This window comes from Gopherus evgoodei, chromosome 7 (genome assembly GCF_007399415.2).
Source record: "Gopherus evgoodei ecotype Sinaloan lineage chromosome 7, rGopEvg1_v1.p, whole genome shotgun sequence".
Lineage (NCBI taxonomy): Eukaryota > Metazoa > Chordata > Testudines > Testudinidae > Gopherus > Gopherus evgoodei.
In genome coordinates this window covers 1,680,659-1,701,088 of record NC_044328.1, presented here as the reverse complement: position 1 = coordinate 1,701,088, position 20,430 = coordinate 1,680,659, and the positions used below count along the sequence as shown (strand labels likewise).

Here is a 20,430-nt window from a genome sequence, read left to right as displayed (position 1 = left end):
ACCAGGATGTATTTTTTTCCATTTTTGGAAGGTTTTGGGAATGGCCCCACAATATCCACAGCCACTCTGGCAAAAGCCTCCCCTATAATGGGCAGAGGCTGGAGGGGCACCTTGCTAGGTCCCTTTAACCCCTTACGTTTTTGACACAGTTCACAGCTTCTGCAGTAATCTCTCACCGTCTCAAAGAGGTGAGGCCAGTAGAAATTTTGTTCCAGCCTGTCACACGTTTTGCCTATACCCAGATGTCCTGCAAATGGACCATCATGAGCCAACTTTAACAACTCATTACGGTAACTTTCCGGTACCACAAGCTGTTTGCGAGCCGCCGTTTGGGAATTCTTCTTTCCCCTGGGAGAATCCCTATACAACAGCCCCTCCTGCATAAAAAACCTGCCTCTTTCTTTACTGGCTGGGACCTGATTCTGAGCATCATTTCTGGCTCTCTCTAGAGATACGTCACTTTGCTGAGCCACCATGAATTCACCCTGGGTTTTGGTTGAATTCAGAACCCTCTCTGACATTTCAGACAAACCTTCACCTGATTCATCTTGAGCAACACTCTCTGTCTGTTTGCTGTCCCCCTCACTGCCATCAGTCAGGGCATCTGCCACAGACCCAAACTTCCTCTGTGACCTGGTCACCACATTCACTTGGCCAGGCACCCCCAGTATGTTATTTCCTACCAAAACATCTGCCGGAATTAAATCTCGGACTGCAGCCTTCATGTCCTCTTTAAAGCCGTCCCACTCAAGGTGGACCCTAGCCATCGGCAGGTCCACAGAGTACTCAGATAGTGCCACTACCGTTACATATTCCCCAGGCAGCATGTCCTCTGGCTTCACCAGATGTCCCTTGACTATAGTTACACCCCAGCCAGTGTCCCGCCACCCCATGCATTCAACACCATTGACCTTTGCCTCCATAATAAACCTCTCACTTCCTTGCCAAGCCTCAGTTCTGACATAGCTGGTGAGCTGATCCCCTCCTCCCAGAGCACCAGAGACGAGGGGGTTGGCATTAGCCACTGCTCTGCTTGCACCTGGACTTAAGGTGGTGCTCAGAGTAATGGAATTGGCATCTACTGTGCCTTTTGGGGTTGCTGGTTTTGGGCTGCCCTTTAGGGTTGGGCAATCTGGTCTTATGTGGCCAAGCATTCCACAGTGATAGCATGCAGCCTGTTTATATTTGGGGTGAGAGTTCCCACGCTTTGCGCCCCCGTGAGACACCTTACAAGAGTCATGGCCAGGTTTACCTTTAAATCCTTCCCTCCTCTTAAACTGGGGAGAATGGTGACTACTTTTCCCTTGGGATTTATACCCTTCCCGAGCCCTATTTTGGGTGTGGGCATCCGCAATCTCTGCAGCCCGTAGGACTGACTCAGGGTCCCTATCACACACAGCTGCTCTCACGTGGTCAGGCACAATGTTTAAGAACTGTTCCAAAGTTATTAAATCCAGTAGCTTTTCAAAACTCCCATGCGTCTTTGCTCCCATCACCCACTTTTTAACAAAACCCATCAGCTTATGAGCACATTCTACAAAAGTACAATCATTAGACATTTTAAACTTTCTAAACTTAACTCTGTAAGAATCAGGAGTAACCTTGAACCGCCTTAACACAGAATCTTTAAACCGCCCATAATCCAAGGCTTCTTGTTCCCCCAAATCATTAAATACCTCCCTGGCTTTTCCAGTCAGTCTGGTCAGCAGGACAGGCATTCGCTGATCATCAGGGACTTGGTACAGATTGCAGAGGCGCTCAAAGGTGGACAAAAACTCCTCTCTATCCTCAGTATCATCGTAGACGGGACAAAGCCTTTCCCAGTTCTTCTCCTGGCGGTGGGTATGCGGAGTACCAGGTGGCGATGACTTTCTCCGCTCTTCCATTACTTGGAGCTGCAGTCTGGCTGTCTCCTGTTCCATCTTGTGAGTCTCCTGTTGCCTCTGTCGAGCTCTCTCCTCAGCAGCCAGTAATTCCAGATGCCCCTTACGAGCTTTGTCTTCTAATTCAGCTATTTTCTGCCTTTTCAGCAATCTCAGGTCTTCTAGTTTCTGTTCATGCTCGAATTGCAGTTTATTCGCTGCCTCTTTCATTCGAATTGCTTCTGCTGTCTCTGTAGTATCAGGTAAGGGCTGTGCTCCTGCCTCCTGATCACCGGCCATTAGCAGACCTCTCAGTTCTTGATTTGTAGCTTTCTTTCTAAAGCTTATCCCCTTTTCTGAACACAAATCTTCCAGGGCTTTTTTGTCAAGACCCTCATATGCTCTTTGCTCACCCATTACAACTGCTCTTTAACCAACCAAACTCTCAATCCCAAATTTCAAACTTGGATAGCGTGGGTTCTGACCCAAAGCTTAATTAACCTGGTTCTGTGGATCCTGCCGACTACGCCACTGTAACGATGCGGTTCTGGCGGGACCCAACTGAGAGTGCCAATTCAGGACCAATTGCTCAAACAGGGCAGTCACAGCCCTAGGCTGGGGTTTTTCCACCTCTAAGGCAAACCAAACCAGCCAGACAAAAAGGACTTTGGTTTCACCCCACTGGCTAACCACAAGTCACACAAGCAATTTCCTTAGACACTCCAGTCTTCCAGTATCACCACCAGTGCCACCCATCCTGGGGATGAATGGTTATGAAAACCAACACCCCAGTAAAAGAAAAAGGTTCTCTCAATCCCAAAGGACCAAGCCCCAGACCCAGGTCAATATACACATCAGATCTTACCCACAAATCACGCTGTTGCCAATCCTTTAGAATCTAAAATCTAAAGCTTTATAAATAAAGGGAAAAAGATAGAGATGAGAGCTAGAATTGGTTAAATTGAATCAATTACATACAGTAATGGCAAAGGTCTTAGTTCAGGCTTGTAGCAGTGATGGAGTAAACTGCAGGTTTAAATCAAGTCTCTGGAGTACATCCCCCGCTGGGATGGGTCCTCAGTCCCTTGTGTAGAGCTTCAGCTTGTAGCAAAGTCCCTCCAGAGGTAGGAAGCAGGATTGAAGACAAGATGGAGATGACGCATCAGCCTTATATAGGCTTTTCCAGGTGTAAGAACACTTCTTTGTTCTTACTGTGGAAAATTACAGCAAAATGGAGTTTGCAGTCACATGGGCCAGTCCCTGCACACCCTGCTGAGTCACAAGGCGTATCTGCCTCCTCTCAATGGGTCAATTGTGTAGCTGATGGTCCTTAATGGGCCATCAAGCAGGCTAAGCAGAGCTAACACCAACTTGTCTGGGATGTCACCCAGAACTACAGCACCGATTTGGAATACAGACAGTACACAGTCAATACGTATAACTTCAACTACATAATGATACAGACATGCAGACAGCATAATCATAACCAGCAAGCCATAACCTGGTCTTAGACATCTTATATGACCCCCTTTACATAGGATTTGGTGCCACTACAGGACCTTGGTTGCAAACCACGTTCTATATGGTCCCAGTTCATATCAATAACATCACAAAGGCGCCTGGACCCCTTCAATGTGACTGATTGCGTAGACCTGCCCAAGTCTGATATAACCCATCCAGTTAGAGACTGACCTTGTTCATTCTCAGCCTGTCAGCTCTGCAGGGCAGGGAGCACATCTTCACACATTTGTACGGACTCTGGCACAAGGGGACTGCCTTCTCACGGGTGTTTGGGGAAGCAACAGGAATCTGAATACTCAATAAGACAACTTCCCCAAGAAAGGCTGATGCTTTGGGAATGATGAGAACAGATGCAGCGATCTCCCTGCAGCTACCCCTGGGATCAGACACCACAAATCAAGCAGAAACAAAAGAAAGGGCGACCTTGTATTCACTGACTGCTAATTAGATGCACTTTTGGTTTGGCTCCTTCCTTCAGGCTAGGGGCCCTAGTCTGGGATTACAGCTCCAGGGTGCCAGGCAATGAATGAACACAAAGAGACAGGCCCTGTCCTGAAGAGTTTACAATCTAAATAGAAGAGGTGACACAACAGGTGGATGCAACAAGGAGCACATGCAACGTGCCTGGCTCCCAAGAGTGCTTAGAGAGAGTGTGGTACGTGGTACAGCTAATGGAATCTGATTCAGGACCTTGGTGGTCCACATCAGACTATGAAGACAGCTGCCAGGCAGAGCACAGTGCCTACCTTTACGCTTCAGAGACATTAGGGACCGAAAGAATCCAGAGGCTGTGCCAATGCCACCAGGCAGCTTGGGGTCCTCCTCCCCCATCAGCTGGGCCAGCTCTGCTCCCGGCAGGTCGATGAGCCTGGTGATGTTGCTGACCACCAGCTCTGTGAAGATTTCGGGCTTCTCATGCCGCAACTTCTCCACAAAGAAGTCAGGGTTGAAGATGACTGTTTGCCCACGGAGGGAGGAGTCATTGCAGATGACAAACCTGCAGATGGCATCACTGGGAAATAAAAGGAGACAGGTTGTAAAACATTTCTTCCAGAATTCACTCGTACAGTGTCCCCTCAGATCCCAGACCACCGGAGCAACCTCACTCTGGAAAAGACATCTACTCGCACTGGAGCTGCCAGTGTGTTCTTCAAAACCACTGCCTGTCCCATGCTTGCTATGAATCAACAGCTCTTCTCAGTTTTGTTTTTTAACATTATTATTAACAACTGTACCCAAGACAAGATGAACAAAACAGTACAACTGTCTCACAACTCTGTCTAATAAACCTTGCCAGCAAGATTTCAGATCACTAAATCTCGCAAAAAGGGAAACAGCCCCCAAAGCAGCTATTTTAATCATTAACCAAACTTCAAACCTGAAGGCTCTAGTCACACTACCAGAGCAACTATTACTTGTGTGACAGTGAGCATATCCCCAAAGAATATACACCAGGTAACAGAAGCACAGCCACACATGGAATGCTACAATGTAGCCTGCAACTACCTATATCTTTAATAGAAAGAAAGGCCCGCAGAAACTACAGGCCCCAAGTGTACTCAGATCAAGATTAGGGACTAAACACTGGACTGGATTCTCCACTAGCTGCAACTTTTACCAAAAGCAAGGGCAGTTGGAATGGGCTTGATTTTATCTCAGGCGCTACCTACATGCTCATGGCAAATTACTAGTGGGGCCCTACATTTAGGCAAAGGTGGGGTGTCTGCGATGTACGCACACACCACTGACAGTCAGCATCCTGACAAATATCCAGACTTTCCTCTAGCTTTCACAAAGGTTCAAACCGATAGTACAGCGCCAATGTGCGCAGACATTTAATTCCCCAGTGGGGAGTGTTAAACATATTTTTTCTGCTGTAAACCAATAATTACAAAGAGCAACGAATGGAGAAGACAGAAAAAAAATCCCATAGTACGCATAGAAAGGTCACCTCAATCTACAGTCTATTGTCTCCCTGTTATTTGTGAGCTTCCATAACTATGTGAACAACTATATGCATCTGTGACGTTACTGACTTGAACTGTGACCCTATAGATCATTGTTATAACCAAGGTCCTAGAGTGGCACCAAATCTTGTACAAAGGAGATCAAGTAAGGTGTCTATGGGAAGGTTATGATTTGCTGGTTATGATGATGCTATCTGTATGCAGGTATCATTTTATATTTAATGTTATAAGTATTGGCTCTATACTGTCTGTATTTCAAACTTGTGCTATGCTTCTGGGTGACACCCCAGACCATTTGGCATCAGCATTGCCTCGCCTGCTTGATGGCCCATTAAGAACCATCAGCTATACAACTTACCTATTGAGAGAAGGCAGATACACCTTATGACTCAGCAAGGGAGGCAGGGACATGCCTATGGACAGAACTCTGAGGCTTTCAAGCCATGTGCTGGGCAGCTTGTGTTTGAAATACAGGCCACATGGCAAGAGACTATAAAAGGCAGCTGCATCTTCTCCATTTTGCCTTCAATCCTGCTTCTGACCTCTGGAGGAACTATGCTTGAAACTGAAGCTCTGAACAAAGGACTGAATGACCCATCCAAGCTGGGATGTTTATACGCCAGAGACTTAATTGGTTTAAAATCAGCAGTAATCCCATCAAGCCTGAAACAAGCCTGAACTAAGAACTTTGCAATTGTTGTATGTATTTGATTCCATTTAACCAGTTTTAACTCTCATCTATATTTCTTTCTTTTTCTGAAAAAACCTTTAGGTTTTAGATTCTAAATTGGCAACAGCGTGATTTGTGGGTGAGATCTGACATGTATATTGGTCTGGGGCTTGGTCCTCTGGGATCAAGAAAACCATTTTTCTTTTACTGGGGAATTGGTTTTCATAACCATTCATCCCCACAAGGAGTGGTGCTAGTGGTGATGCTGGGTAACTGGAAGGTCTAAGGGAATTGCATGTCTGACTTCTGGTTAGCCAGGGGGGTAAGACCAAAGTCCTCTCTGTTTGGCTGGTTTGATGTGCCTCAGCTAGTAAAGGAACCCCAGTCTGGGGCTGTGACTGCCCTGCTCTAAGCAATTTGTCCTGAATTGATACTCTCAGAAGTGTCCCGCCAAAGGCAGTTTCGTTACAGCATTTTTGACCTAAAAGGCAGAAAAAACGGTTACCCACCTTTTCAATAACTGTTGTTCTTCTAGATGTCTTGCTCATGTCCATTCCATTCTAGGTGTGTGTGCGCCCACATATGTGGTCATCGGACATTTTTGCCTTAGCGATATCTGTAGGGCCAGCCATGGCGCCCCCATGAGTGCCACTTTCACGTGTTGGTATATCAGGCACCGCCGGCCCTACGCCCTCTCGGTTCCTTCTTGCTGACAACCCCAACAGAGGGGCAAGAGAGTGGGTAATGGAATCGACATGAGCAACACATCTTGAACAACAGTTATAAAAGGTAGGTAACCCTTTTTTCTTCGAGAGCTTGCTCATGTTGATTCCATTCTAGGCAACTCACAAGCAGCATCAACGGAGGTGGGCTCAGAGTTCACAGGCTTGCAGCTCTGCTCTGCCAAAGTTAGCGTCGTCTCAAGCTTGCTGGGTCAGTGCATAATGAGACGCAAATGTGTGGACGGACAACTAGGTAGCGTCTCGACAGATCTCTTGGCTCAGTACCTGTGCCAGGAAGGCTGCCAATGATGCCTGTGTCCTAGCTGAGCATGCCGTTACTATCGCTGGTGGATGCAGGCTGGAACCTGTGATCCAGGATGAGATCCTCTGGGCAACCCTTCATCTTGTCTGCCACTGCAATGAACAACTGCATTGACTTATGAAATGCTTTGTTCTATCTATGTAGAAGGCCAGCACCCTCCGGATGTCCAGGGTGTGTAGCCTGCGGTCCTCATCTGATGCATGAGGCTTTGGAATTAAGACTGGTAAGTATATGTCCTGGCCAGTATGAAACTGGGAAATTACCTTGGTCAGAAACGCCAGGTGCAGGCACAGCTGAACCTTGTCCTTGTAGAAGACCATAGAGCAGGGGTCCCCAATGTGGTGCCCGCAGGTGCCATGGCGCCTGCGGGGGCATCTAAATGCCCCTGCATCCTGGCCAGCAGTCGAGCATCCGCCGAAATGCCGCCGAAATTCAGCGGCATTTCAGCAGCGCCGCCTCTGGATGACGACGCTTGCCACCGACAAGCAGCAGCATCCAGAGGCGTTGCCGCCAAATTTCGGCGGCATTTCGGTGGATGCTCGACCACCGCCACGGTCCTTTGGCACCAGCCAGACGAAAAAGGTTGGGGACCACTGCCATACAGGGTGGCTCCGAGGCGAGGACCCTGATATCAGACACCATATGGGCTCAAAGGGAGATCTCATGAGCCTTGACAGCACAAGATTCAGGCCCCAGGATGTGAAGATAGAGGCACTACAGACCCTTCAAAAACCACGCTGTCATATGGTGAGCGAAGATAGACCTGCCTTGGAACGGAGGATGGAACGCTGAAATGGCAGCCAGGTGGACCTTGATCGAAGAGAGGGACAAGCCTTGGAGCTTGAGGTGCAGCAAATAATCCAGGATATCCTGCAGCAGGGCCTCCGAGGCCCGAATACGCCACTCCAAGGTCCAACATGTGAACCTTTTCCACTTCTCCAGGTAGGTTGCCCTGGTGGAGGGTTTCCTGATGCCTAGCAAGACCTGCTGAACACGGGTTGAGCATGCCCGTTCGTCCATGCTTAGCCACGCAGTAGCCAAGCCGTCAAGTGCAGCGCTGCCAGGTTTGGGTGCAACAGACTGCCGTGATTCTCGGACAGCAGATCCGGTCAAAGTGGCAGTTCACAGAATCATAGAATCTCAGGGTTGGAAGGGACCTCAGGAGGTATCTAGTCCCACTCCCTGCTCAAAGCAGGACCAATCCCAACTAAATCATCCCAGCCAGGGCTTTGTCAAGCCGGGCCTTAAAAACCTCTAAGGAAGGAGATTCCACCACCTCCCTAGGGAACCCATTCCAGTGCTTCACCACTCTTTGAGTGAAAAAGTTTTTCCTAATATCCAACCTAAACCTCTCCCAGTGCAACTTGAGACCATTGCTCCTTGTTCTGTCATCGGGTACCACTGAGAACAGTCTAGATCCATTCTCTTTGGAACCCCCTTTCAGGTAGTTGAAAGCTGCTATCAAATCCCCCATCATTCTTCTCTTCTGCAGACTAAACAATCCCAGTTCCCTCAGCCTCTCCTCATAAGTCATGTGCTTCAGCCCCCTAATCATTTTTGTTGCCCTCCGCTGGACTCTTTCCAATTTTTCCACATCCTTCTTGTAGTGTGGGGCCCAAAACTGGACACAGTACTCCAGATGAGGCCTCACCAATGCCGAATAGAGGGGAATGATCACATCCCTCGATCTGCTGGCAATGGCCTCTACTATACAGCCCAAAATGCCATTAGCCTTCTTGGCAACAAGGGCACACCGTTGACTCATATCCAGCTGTCTCTGTCCACTGTAACCCCTAGGTCCTTTTCTGCAGAACTGCTGCCTAGCCATTCGCTCCCTAGTCTGTAACAGTGAATGGGATTCTTCCTTCCTAAGTGCAGGACTCTGCACTTGTCCTTGTTGAACCTCATCAGGTTTCTTTTGGCCCAATCCTCTATTTTGTCTAGGTCCTCTGTATCCTATCCCCACCCTCCAGCATATCTACCACTCCTCCAAGCTTAGTGTCATCTGCAAACTTGCTGACGAGCGCAGTCCACGCCATCCTCCAGATCATTAATGAAGATATTGACAGAACCCAGCCCCAGGACGACCCTTAGGGGCACTCCACTTGAAACTGGCGCCAACTAGACATGGAGCCGTTGATCACTACCTGTTGAACCCCACGATCTAGCCAGCTTTCTATCCACCTTATAATCCAATCATCCAGCCCATACTTCTTTAACTTGCTGGCAAGAATACTGTGGGAGAGCATGTCAAAAACTTTGCTAAAGTCAAGGAATAACACATCCACTGCTTTCCCCTCATCCACAGAGCCAGTTATCTCCTCATAGAAGGCAATTCGGTTAGTCAGGCATGACTTGCCCTTGGTGAATCCATGCTGACTGTTCCTGATCACTTTCCTCTCCTCTAAGTGCTTCAGAACTGATTCCTTGAGGACCTGCTCCATGATTTTTCCAGGGACTGAGGTGAGGCTGACTGGCCTGTAGTTCCCTGGCTCCTCCTCCTTCCATTTTTTAAAGATGGGCACTACATTAGCCTTTTTCCAGTCATCCAGGACCTCCCCCAATCACCATGAGTTTTCAAAGATAATGGCCAATGGCTCTGCAATCACATCCGCAAACTCCTTCAGCACCCTCGGATGCAGGGCATCCGGCCCCATGGACTTGTGCTCATCCAGCTTTTCTAAATAGTCCTGACCCACTTCTTTCTCCACAGAGCCCTATGCTGAGAGGGCATAGGGCTGGCGGGCCTGATATACTGGCGCATGAGCATGGCTCTCAAGCGGACATCACAGCAGCCCTACGAATACCACTAGAGGCAAAAATCTCCGATGACTGCACACACCTAGAATGGAATCGACATGAGCAAGCACTCAAAGAAGGACTGCGGTGTCATTTCTAGGATACATGACCAGAATAAGTGACAAGAGAATCACAGAATCATAGAAGATTAGGGTTGGAAGGGACCTCAGAAGGTCATCTAGTCCAATCCCCTGCTCAAAGCAGGACCAATCCCCACTTGGGACTTAGACTCCACAGTGGAAAACACTTACTGGAATCACTGTAAACCATGGACTTGCAGCCAGCACTCTGCAATTTGTGCTGAGTGAGAATCCCAACAGAAACACTCTCTGCTGTCACTACTACACAGGCGTGATGAGAGCTATTTTGACAGAATAGTGGAGACTGAAAGGATACAAGGCAGATGAGACTGGCAGAATCATATCAGAGTAACAAGCTGTAAGGAATTCACAGCTGCATCCTGTAGGATAGCATAGGCAGCATGCTGCTGATTCCAGTATCACCTGATGGGTTTCTCAGACGTTTGTTACACCTAAGGACTTAAGACCAAGATGGAGCAATTCAACACCAACTGCCAAAGACACCTGCTGATTGATCTCCCCATACTCAGAATGTTACAAGGGTTTAAAACCACACACAAGTGCCAATTCTTCCCAATAATGTGGGCCAGGATTTCTGTGCTGAAATCCATAACAATCCACTTTGATCCAACACAAGTCCTCCTACTGACTGTGAAGAGTTATAAAGGGATCTCACAAAACTAGGTGACTGGGCAACAAAACGGCAGAGGAAATTCAATGTTGATAAATACAAAGTAATGCACATTGGAAAACATAATCCCAACTATAAATACAAAATGGTAGGATCTAAATTAGCTGTTACCACTTAAGAAAGAGATCTTGGAATCATCATGGATCATTCTCTGACAACATCTACTCAATGTGCAGCGGCAGTCAAAAAAGCTAAGGGAATGGTATGGAACCATTAGAAAAAAGATAGATAATAAGACATAAAGTGTCCACCATTGCCACTATATAAATCCATGGTATACACACATCTTGAATATTGCGTGCAGTTCTGGTCACCCCATCTCAAAACATATATTAGAATTGGAAAAAGTACAGAGAAAGGCAACAAAAATGATCAGGATATGGAACAGCTTCCATAGGAGGAGAGATTAAAAAGATTGGGACTGTTTAAGTTTGGAAAAGGAGAGCGACCTGAGGGGGTATATAATAGTGGTCTATAAAATCATGAATGAGGTGAAGAAAATATGTTATTTACCCCTTCACACAACACAAGAACTGGGAATCAACCAACAAAATTAATAGGCAGCAGGTTTAAAGATAAACATAAGGAAGTACTTCTTCACACAACACAGTCAAGCTGGGGAACTCATTGCCAAGGGATGTTAAAGACCAAAAGTGTAGTGGGTTCACAAAAGAATTAGATAAGTTAATGGAGGATTGATCCATCAATTGCTATAAGCCAAGATGGTCAGGGATGCAAACCCACGCTCTGGGTGTCCTCAAACTCCGGCTACCAGAAGATGGGACTGGATGACAGGGGATAGATACATAATTCAAATGTCCTGTTTTGTTCATTCCCTCTGAAGCGTCTGGCACTAGCCACTGTTGGAAGACAGGATGTTGGGCTAACTGGACCATTGATCTGACCTAGGCCAGCCATCCTTATGTGGTGTTTAATATTTAGACCCAGCTACCCTGCCTGCAATGACCGTTGCGCTGTGATTCGCTCACTAGCAGTTTTGTTCCCCACACAGTAGATATGCAAATACTTTCTAACAGCTCCATCAAGCAGCACAAACTACGGCTTCCCTCCACTGCTAGTTACATCTCTAGATTCGCAAACAGAAAACCCACAGTGTGCTAACATCAAATCTCTCCAACCCAGAGCAACCAACAGGATCACTAGGCATGTTCCACAGGTTAGCTTCAGTAAATTCAATAATCCCTAATGCAAAAACAGATAGAAAACCAAATCTCTTACATGAATGCCGAGAGCTTTTGGAGAGGCATTGGGAAGCAAAGACACTGAGAAAAGAACTTGCTCCTTGTTTCCAACAACAAAGACACCCGTCTGCCCCAGCACAGCCTATGCAAATTCCACGCATGCTACAAGACACAAGGGTGCATTATTGGGTCCGAAGGGCCCCCTTGGCACACACTGGGCATCAGCTGTCACGCAGAGACAAAAGTGAAAAGAAAAGCTGGACAAACTGATTATGTCACTTCCCAAAGGTCAGTGTAGCTGGAGTCTCATGGCAAACAATTCCTTCTGCATGGAAACTAGGGATATGAATTAGGGACACTTTGGGCTTAAGTAATCTAACTAACAGGAACCTACCAAATGGGCCCCACTTTAACTCATTTACACGACAAGTGAAGCCATGTCAGTGGGTCCCCTGTCTAGGTTGAAGCATGGTTCCATTTTGTCGTGATTACAGAGCCGCCACCGTGTCTCTCAATCATGCTAAAGTCATATCCTTGGACCAGTGGTGGGCATCCTGCACACCGCATGCAGCCCGTCAGGGTAATCTACAGGTGGGGCACGAGACAGTTTGTTTACATTGGCTGTCCGCGGGCACGGCCACCCCCAACTCCAAGTGGCCGCAGTTCGCCCCTTACAAACGTAGATTTTTTTTTCTTACATAACTGCTCTCAAAATCAAAGTAATGTAAAACTTTACAGCCTACAAATCCACTCAGTCCTACTTCTTGTTCAGCCAATCGCTAAGATAAACAAGTTTGCTTACATTTACGTGAGATAATGCTGCCCTCTTCTTATTTACAGTGTCACCAGAGGGTGAGAACAGGCATTTGCACGGCGCTGTTGTAGCTGGCATTGCAAGGTATTCATGTGCCAGATACACTAAACATTCAGTAGGCCCCTTCATGCTTCAGCCACCATTCCAGAGGACATGCTTCCATGCTGACGACGCATGTTAACTCTGTTAATTCAATATTTTATTAAAATGTTAATGCCAAAGGTAAATTATAGAGTAATTTCTAACATCTCCATAATAAATGTTCATGAGGGCTTCCCTAATCCTTTCTTAAATAGAGGAGATATATTTAGGTACCAAAGGACTAGAAGATAACGTACTTCATCATTTCACTACAGGTTCCTCCTGTCATAAACAGATAGCTAAGGGTTAATGTCTCTTTCACCTGGAAAGGAGTAATCTGAAACACCTGACCAGAGGACCAATCAGGAAACAAGACTTTTTCAAATCTGGGTGGAGGGAAGTTTTGAGTGTGAGTTCTTTGTTTTTGTCTTGTGTCTGACCCTCTCGGCTATGAGAGTGATTTTTCTATCTCCCAGCTTTCTAATCCTCTGTTTCCAAGTTGTAAGTACAAAGATAGTAAGACAATAAGGTTTATATTGTTTTCTTTTGTATTTACACGTGTATAGTTGCTGGAATGTGTTAAATTGCATTAATTTTGGATAAGGCTGTTTATTCATTTTTTTCTTTTAAGCAATTGACCCTGTATTTGTCACCTTAATACAGAGAGACCGTTTTTATGTCCTTTTCTTTCTTTTTTATATAAAGCCTCCTTTTTAAGACTTGTTGGAGTTTTTTCTTTAGTGGGGACTCCAGGGAATTGAGTCTGCAGCTCACCAGGGAATTGGTGGGAGGAAGAAGTCGGGGGGGGAATCTCTTTGTGTTAGATTTACTAACCTGACTTTGCATACCCTCTGGGTGAGGGGGGAAGTACTTGTGTTTCCAGGACTGGAAACAGGGAGGGTGGAGTCCCTCTGTTTAAATTCACGGAGCTTGCTTCTGTATATCTCTCCAGGAACCCAGGGAGGGAACACCCAGAGGGGGGAAGGGAAATGGTTTATTCCCCTTTGTTGTGAGACTCAAGGAATCTGAGTCTGGGGGTCCCCCAGGGAAGGTTTTGGGGAGACCACAGTGCGCCAGGCACTGTATAGATTCCTGACTGGTGGCAGCTTTACCAGGTCCAAGCTGGTAACTAAGCTTGGAGGTTTTCATGCTAACACCCATATTTTGGATGCTAAGGTCCAGATCTGGGAAAAATGTTATGACTCCTCCATTGTTTTCTTTGTCCCTCTTCCCTACCCCCCGAAATCTGGGATGAATCCTGTCTGACCCTGGAACTTTGTCTCCAGACATTCTCATTCCTTGATTTTTGTTCTGGCACAATCTGTTTTCTGAGATATTTCTTCTTCCTCCCTGAAAAATATGCCTTTGTGGCATCTGTGTCCCCATCTTCCTTTGTGAGGACTCAGGCAAAGAATCCATTACATTTTTCTATTTAGTACTGTCTGTGTCTCCCTCAACCCTTGATATCTCCTAGTGACCTCACCATTTCCTTCATTAACCTTTGTCTTCTATGTTCTAAACTATTTCTAATTTATTATTATTTGTGGAGTCTTTCTTCCATTTTCTGCCTAATTGTGTCATAAACTTTAACCCTTTTACTGCTGAATGTCAGGGCGTTCCCACTGTGCAATGACTCTGATGGAACACTGGCACTTCATTAAGAACTTAGGCAGGAGGTACATAGCGTAGCACTGGAGATGAACTTTTCCCCATCTGCCAGGTACATCAGATAGCACTCAAGTGGTTAACTTCCTTCTGGCCTTCCAGCATCCCAGTTTTCACCCCTCTCCCAGCCAGGAGGGTCTGTGCTCCATGCCTTCCATCACTGCTTGCAAATGATTCCACTCACTCAATTCCTGATTTACCCATGTTGACGTTCTGCTCTGGCTTTACATTGTCTGGGCTTGCTTCTAACTTCACAAACAAAAATTTTACACCCATGTAACTCCATTAAGTCAATAGAACTTACTTCTCGTGTATCCCGCTATAATGGCAATGCTCAGTTGCACATCCCATCTCTTTCCTGGAGACATTTTCCATTCACTTCCTTACTACATTATCCCATTTGTTTGCTTCCCAAACTTTCTTTCCATAAACTCAGTAACCATAGTTTGCTAGTTTAGGTCTCACTTTAGTCCAGATCTTCAAAGACCTCCATAGGAGTGACTCAGGCTACACAAGGGATCAACTCATCCTGCATGATTGTGACCTCTAACAAAAGCTGCTGTCCACTGAAATAATGGAACTGTTACCCCTAGAGTGAGACTTGTGTGCCTGATAGCTTTTTCTGCAACTTGTCCCTCATTGTGGAACTCACTCCCAGGTGCTAGGCTCACCATGAATCTTCTGAGTAAAATTAGAGCCCACTGCTTTGTCCAAGCTTTCTCCATAATAACAAAACCACCCCCCCAACCAAACATTAAAACCACAGGCTAATTAGGGGGAGGGGAGTGGGAAAGGAGAACAAGCCATTTGTTCCTTTATTGTGTACTTTGATATGATGTAAGGCACTCAGATACCATGGTGATGAGTGGTCTATAAAAGCAGAAATGAAAGAAACTCTAATTACAAACAAGGCAGAAAACAGAAACAACATGTCTGAGCAAATGCCTGTCTCCCCTTTGCTGCTGTTCTGTGAACTGTGTGTAGGTGAGGCACATCCATTGGCCCTGGTTACCCTGGGCATAGCAGGCAGGAACACTGAGGTTTGTCTGAAGGTTACACACTCTGTGGTGTTGCAGATTAACAGGATCATTGTGTGAGGACTTTATTTCTGTGCAGAAATGGAGTCCTGCTTTACATTTGCATTTTGATTAGCAATGATACCCAGGCACCTTTGTGTGCGAGGAAGGGTCACTAATAAAGTTACCTTTATAAATTAAAAGGCCTATTGAAGTGCAGGAATAGGAGACTGGAGGCTGTTTCCAGCTGTGTCAGTCAGAGATGGCCAGGAATCCAGGGAAACATGGAACGGGGAACAGAAAATAGAAGAACTGCAGATGGGTTCATAGGAATAGGTAATAGGATACTGCAAGGGTGTTTTGGGAAGGCCTCAAAAATATGCTGTGATGGGGAATGCAAACCCCACCCTGGACACCAAAGGGTTAAGGAGCTGTTCTGGGCTAAGCCAGCCCTGCCCCACATGGGAGCACAGCAGATCAGCTGGGGATAGGTCTGGAAAGAGAGCCCACCTGCAACTCGCAGCCCTTGAGGGAAGGGAGCACCTGCTTGAGATACCCCCTGGGAGAGAGGTATTTCCTTCACTCTCTCTCACATTGACTCCCTTTGTTTGTGTTAATTCCCCTTGTGTTGTTTATGGACAACGCTGGATCACTAGGCCAGGCTCCACACGAGCGCAAACCGTCAGCTATCCCAAAAGCCCAACTGGCCACTCTGAAAGCTGGCACTAGGGGAGTCCACTAGCAAAGTCCAAGGCTGCATGCAGCCCGTCAGGGTAATCCACCGGCGGGGCCCGAGACAGTTTGTTTACATTGATCATCCGCAGGCACAGCCGCCCACAGCTACACTTCTATGATTCTATGAAGCAGGGGTGGCCAACCTGGGGCTCCAGAGCCACCTGCGGCTCTTCAGAAGTTAATATGCAGCTCCTTGTACTGGCACCAACTCCAGGACTGGAGCTACAGGAGCCAGCTGTCCAATGTGCTAGGGGGTGCTCACTGCTCAACCCCTGACTCTGCCACAGGCCTGGTCCCTACTCCACCCCTTCCCCTGGGCCTGCCGTGCCCTCGCTCCTCCCTCTCCAGAACCTCAGCTGATCGGGAGATGTGGGAAGAGGGGCGGGGGTGCGTTGAGTTGATCAGCAGGGCTGCCCGTGGGCATGAGGCACTGGGAGCGGGGAGAAGCTCATGGGGGGGTTGCTGATGTATTTCTGTGGCTCTTTGGCAACGTACACTGGTACATTCTGGCTCCTTCTCTGGCTCAGGTTGGCCACCCCTGCTATAGAATAACTTATTTTTCTATATACACTTAAAATATAAATATTTAGTAATGTTTACATAGATTATATTTATAAGTTCCTTGGGACAGGAACAAGCTTTCCATTGTATCCCCCAGCTGCCTTGCACAATGAGGTGCCAATCCCTGACTCGTATTTCTAGAGTCTACCACAATATAAAGAATAAATCACAATGGAAAATGCTTCCTTGCCCTGCTTTCCTCACATTTATTTAGGATAATCTAATTTAAAAGATAAAATGTTGTACAGGCTTCAGATTTCACCAGTAACTCATCTTAGCCAACACCCAAAAGTTTACAAAGTCCCAGAATTTAGAATATTCAAGTTATTGCTATAATCAGTCATAATCAAATTGAGTTTCATCAATTACAGCAAACAGACCTGACAAGCATCATCGACCACAATCTGCTGTGGATCTAGAGACATAAAGAAAAGTGCCCTTACTTGGGAAAGTCAAATTGTCTGTTGCTTTAATCTGCTCTTTAACTACACCACCACCGGGTATCAACTAACACTGCAATGGCAAGACTGGTTATGGCTGACATGGCATTTTCACTGACCTCCGCTATTCAGGTGCTTAGAACTTTCTGAAAGAAATTTACATTTTAGAGTGAAGTTGCTCAGGTTTGGTCTGAGCCCAGAAGTGAATTAGTTCTTGAAAAATGTTAATAAAAGTCCATTTGTCCCCATAGGGAAAAGGCAGCTGCGTTACATCAATAAAGTCTAAGGAAAAGGACAAAATAGCAACATGGGAGGGAACTGCACGTGCACTGTACTGCTCCTCCAGCCAGACTGACCAGTGAATAATCTGTTTAATGCTTAAACTCTCCCTTTTTGTGTAACCTGATGTAGTTCACACAGCACGTGCATGTGCTATAATCAGATCATTAAAAACCTTACTGTAATGTAGCCATGCGATGTGGCGAAAATAATGCTACAAGGGGAACCTTAACTCTGACTCCCCAGATCGTTATGCAATTAAAGTCTCATCCTTCACACCACAGTGGTGCAACGTTGTGTATTTAAAAATGAAAAACAACAGCTTCAATTTCCTCAGCTCTCAGGGCTGCACAACCTTTGTAACTGGCTTTAATTATTTTTATTTAAAACTCTTAGAGAGGCAGAGCTGGGAGGTAGGCTTGGGCCCAATCCTGCTTTCACAGACATCCATCTAAACGTCTCTTTCCACGGAACCGTAGCATTCGCTCCCTCTCATTGTCCAACTGAATGGCAAGTAGCCAAGCAAGCTCCAAACGATGTGGAGACACGCTGCCTCCTTCAGAAGGGAGGGGTAGGCAGCCAGAGCACTGGGACATGCACCACACGCCAGGGCACACATAAGAACCCTGGCTGTTTTCACCAGTCACAGGATTTAATCTCTCACCTTAGAGAGGCCATTCCTCAGAGGAATAGGATTTCCATAGCTTCAGTGCTGCAACCGCTATGAATAATTCAAGCTGTGAGTTTTTAAAGAAAATATGGTTTGTTCTAGCACTCTCGGGGTGCATCTACATTCGTGGTGGCACATCAAGTACAGATACTGCATGCCCAACTGGCACAGGTATAAAGAGCAGTGTAGACAGTGAGGCACAGCTTAGGCAAGTAGAGTGTGCTATATGTCTGAACCCACAGGATAAGTTTATGGAGGGGATGGTATGATGGGCTAGCCTAAATTTGGCAATTAATTGATCTTTGACTATTAATGGTAAATATGTCAAATGGCCTGTGATGGGATGTTAGATGGGGTGGGATCTGAGTTACTACAGAGAATTCTTTTCCACATGCTCAGGGTTTAGCTGATCCCCATATTTGAGATCAGGAAGAAATTTTCGTCCAGGGCAGATTGGCAGAGGCCCTGGAGGGTTTTCACCTTCCTCTGCAGCGTGAGGCACGGGTCACTTGCTGGAGGATTCTCTGCACCTTGAGGTCTTTAAACCACGATTTGAGGACTTCAGTAGCTCAGACATAGGTTAGGGGGTTGTTACAGGAGTGGGTGGGTGAGATTCTGTGGCCTGCATTGTGCAGGAGGTCAGACTAGAAGATCATAATGGTCTCTTCTGACCTTAAAGTCTATGAATCTATGAGTCTATACCCTATCCAGCTTTCTACACATCCAAGCAGCGCCTCCCTCATCTACACTGCTATTTTTACTCATGTGGTGGTCCGCTACCAGAGCCTGCCATCTCCACCCTGGCAGCCTTTCCTCGCCACAGGGACAGGCTCTGGCAGCTATGTAGACATAGACTTTGAAAGAAAATGGTGATTGCTCACAGCTCCCCTCCAGGCTCACACTTGGAAACGCTTTCTCATGCAGACAATACAGTATTGTATGTTTTTCTACTATAACAATCCCAAAACTACACTTCCACCACTTTGTTTATGCTGGTTGAAGCTACTTCTCATGTGAATAACTGCATTCACACCAATCTGCACTGCTTCTGAAATAGCCAGTCAGATATCCCATGGTGTAATGTTCCAGTGCTAGATTCTATGCATTCTGGGATTTTTCTTGCAGTGTATTGTGAGATACCTACCAGAACCTACAGGAATTCTGGCACTCAAACTCCCATGATTCCTTTCTTAGTATCCCATATTTCATCTGGTTTTAGTAGGCCAGCACCATTTTCAAACTTGTCAGACAGCATGGAGGAAGCACTGCTGAGTGCTGCAATCCTGACAGGCATTAGTATAAACAGGGTGCTCCAGATGTATTGGCGGTCATGCAGTCAGATGGCTTTGGACGAGTTGGGAGACAGCCATTGCATAATATTGTGCAGACATTGCTGGAGGAGAAGAAACCAAGTAGTTACTTCTGCATGACATTTTCCTAGAGCAGTTCACTCCACTGTGCACCACTTTTGTGTTTGGCCACCCAGCACCAACTAGTGGGACAGGACATTGCTACAGAACTGGGATGACCATCAATGGGGCAGAACTTCAGGATTTGGAACGCTACTGTCCTTGAGATCTGTGCAGAGCCGAACTGCAGAACACCAACATGCCAGTTCCCATCTGTATGGAGAAGTGTGTGGCCATCATTCTCTGGACATTAACACACACCCACACCCCACTTGTTATTGACCCGTAGGCTAAACAGTTTGGTGTTGGTAGATCAACTTCTGGGGCTGCTGTCAAGGAGGTTTGCACTGGGTGCAGAGGGTGCTGCTGCCTTAGTTACAAAGCTAGGAAATGCACAGGAATTGATGGATTTATATGGTTAGGGTTCCCAGATTATGTAGAGGCTATTGATAGGACCCATATGCCTGTAATTTTCTACCCCCTCAAAAAAGACCAAATACACCACATCGGGTCTGGGTATTCACCAACAGAAAGGGGTATTTCTCCAATGGTGCAGAAAGACTGTTTGATCACCATGGCAGCTTGATGTCTAGTTGGCTGTGGGTATCAAGAGGAGTGCTCCAGGGGTCGGTCCTGGGGCCAGTTTTGTTCAACATCTTTATTAATGATCTGGATGATGGGATGGATTGCACCCTCAGCAAGTTCATGGATGACACTAAGCTGCGGGGAGAGGTAGATACGCTGTAGGGTAGGGATAGGGTCCACAGTGACCTAGACAAATTGGAGGATTGGGCCAAAAGAAATCTGATGAGGTTCAACAAGAACAAGTACAGAGTCCTGCACTTAGGATAGAAGAATCCCATGCACTGCTACAAGCTGGGGACTGACTTGCTAAGCAGCAGTTCTGCAGAAAAGGACCTGGGG

At 46.5% G+C, this 20,430-nt stretch overlaps 1 protein-coding gene across 2 annotated transcripts in view; it reads right to left on the bottom strand.

Annotated features, from left to right (window-relative positions):
• ARHGAP19 (Rho GTPase activating protein 19) overlaps window positions 1–20,430 on the bottom strand; it is a 64,589-nt gene that overhangs the window by 31,754 nt on the left and 12,405 nt on the right. The window contains exons 1-2 of one of the 2 annotated variants that reach the window (XM_030570610.1): window positions 11,874–11,949; window positions 4,130–4,395 (exon numbers count right to left, since the gene is read on the bottom strand). In XM_030570610.1, the coding sequence (XP_030426470.1) occupies window positions 4,130–4,395; window positions 11,874–11,902 (295 nt within the window). In that variant the 5' untranslated portion in view covers window positions 11,903–11,949. Of the gene's footprint in view, window positions 1–4,129; window positions 4,396–11,873; window positions 11,950–20,430 lie in introns of those variants that run through there. The other variant, XM_030570609.1, reaches the window with a different exon arrangement.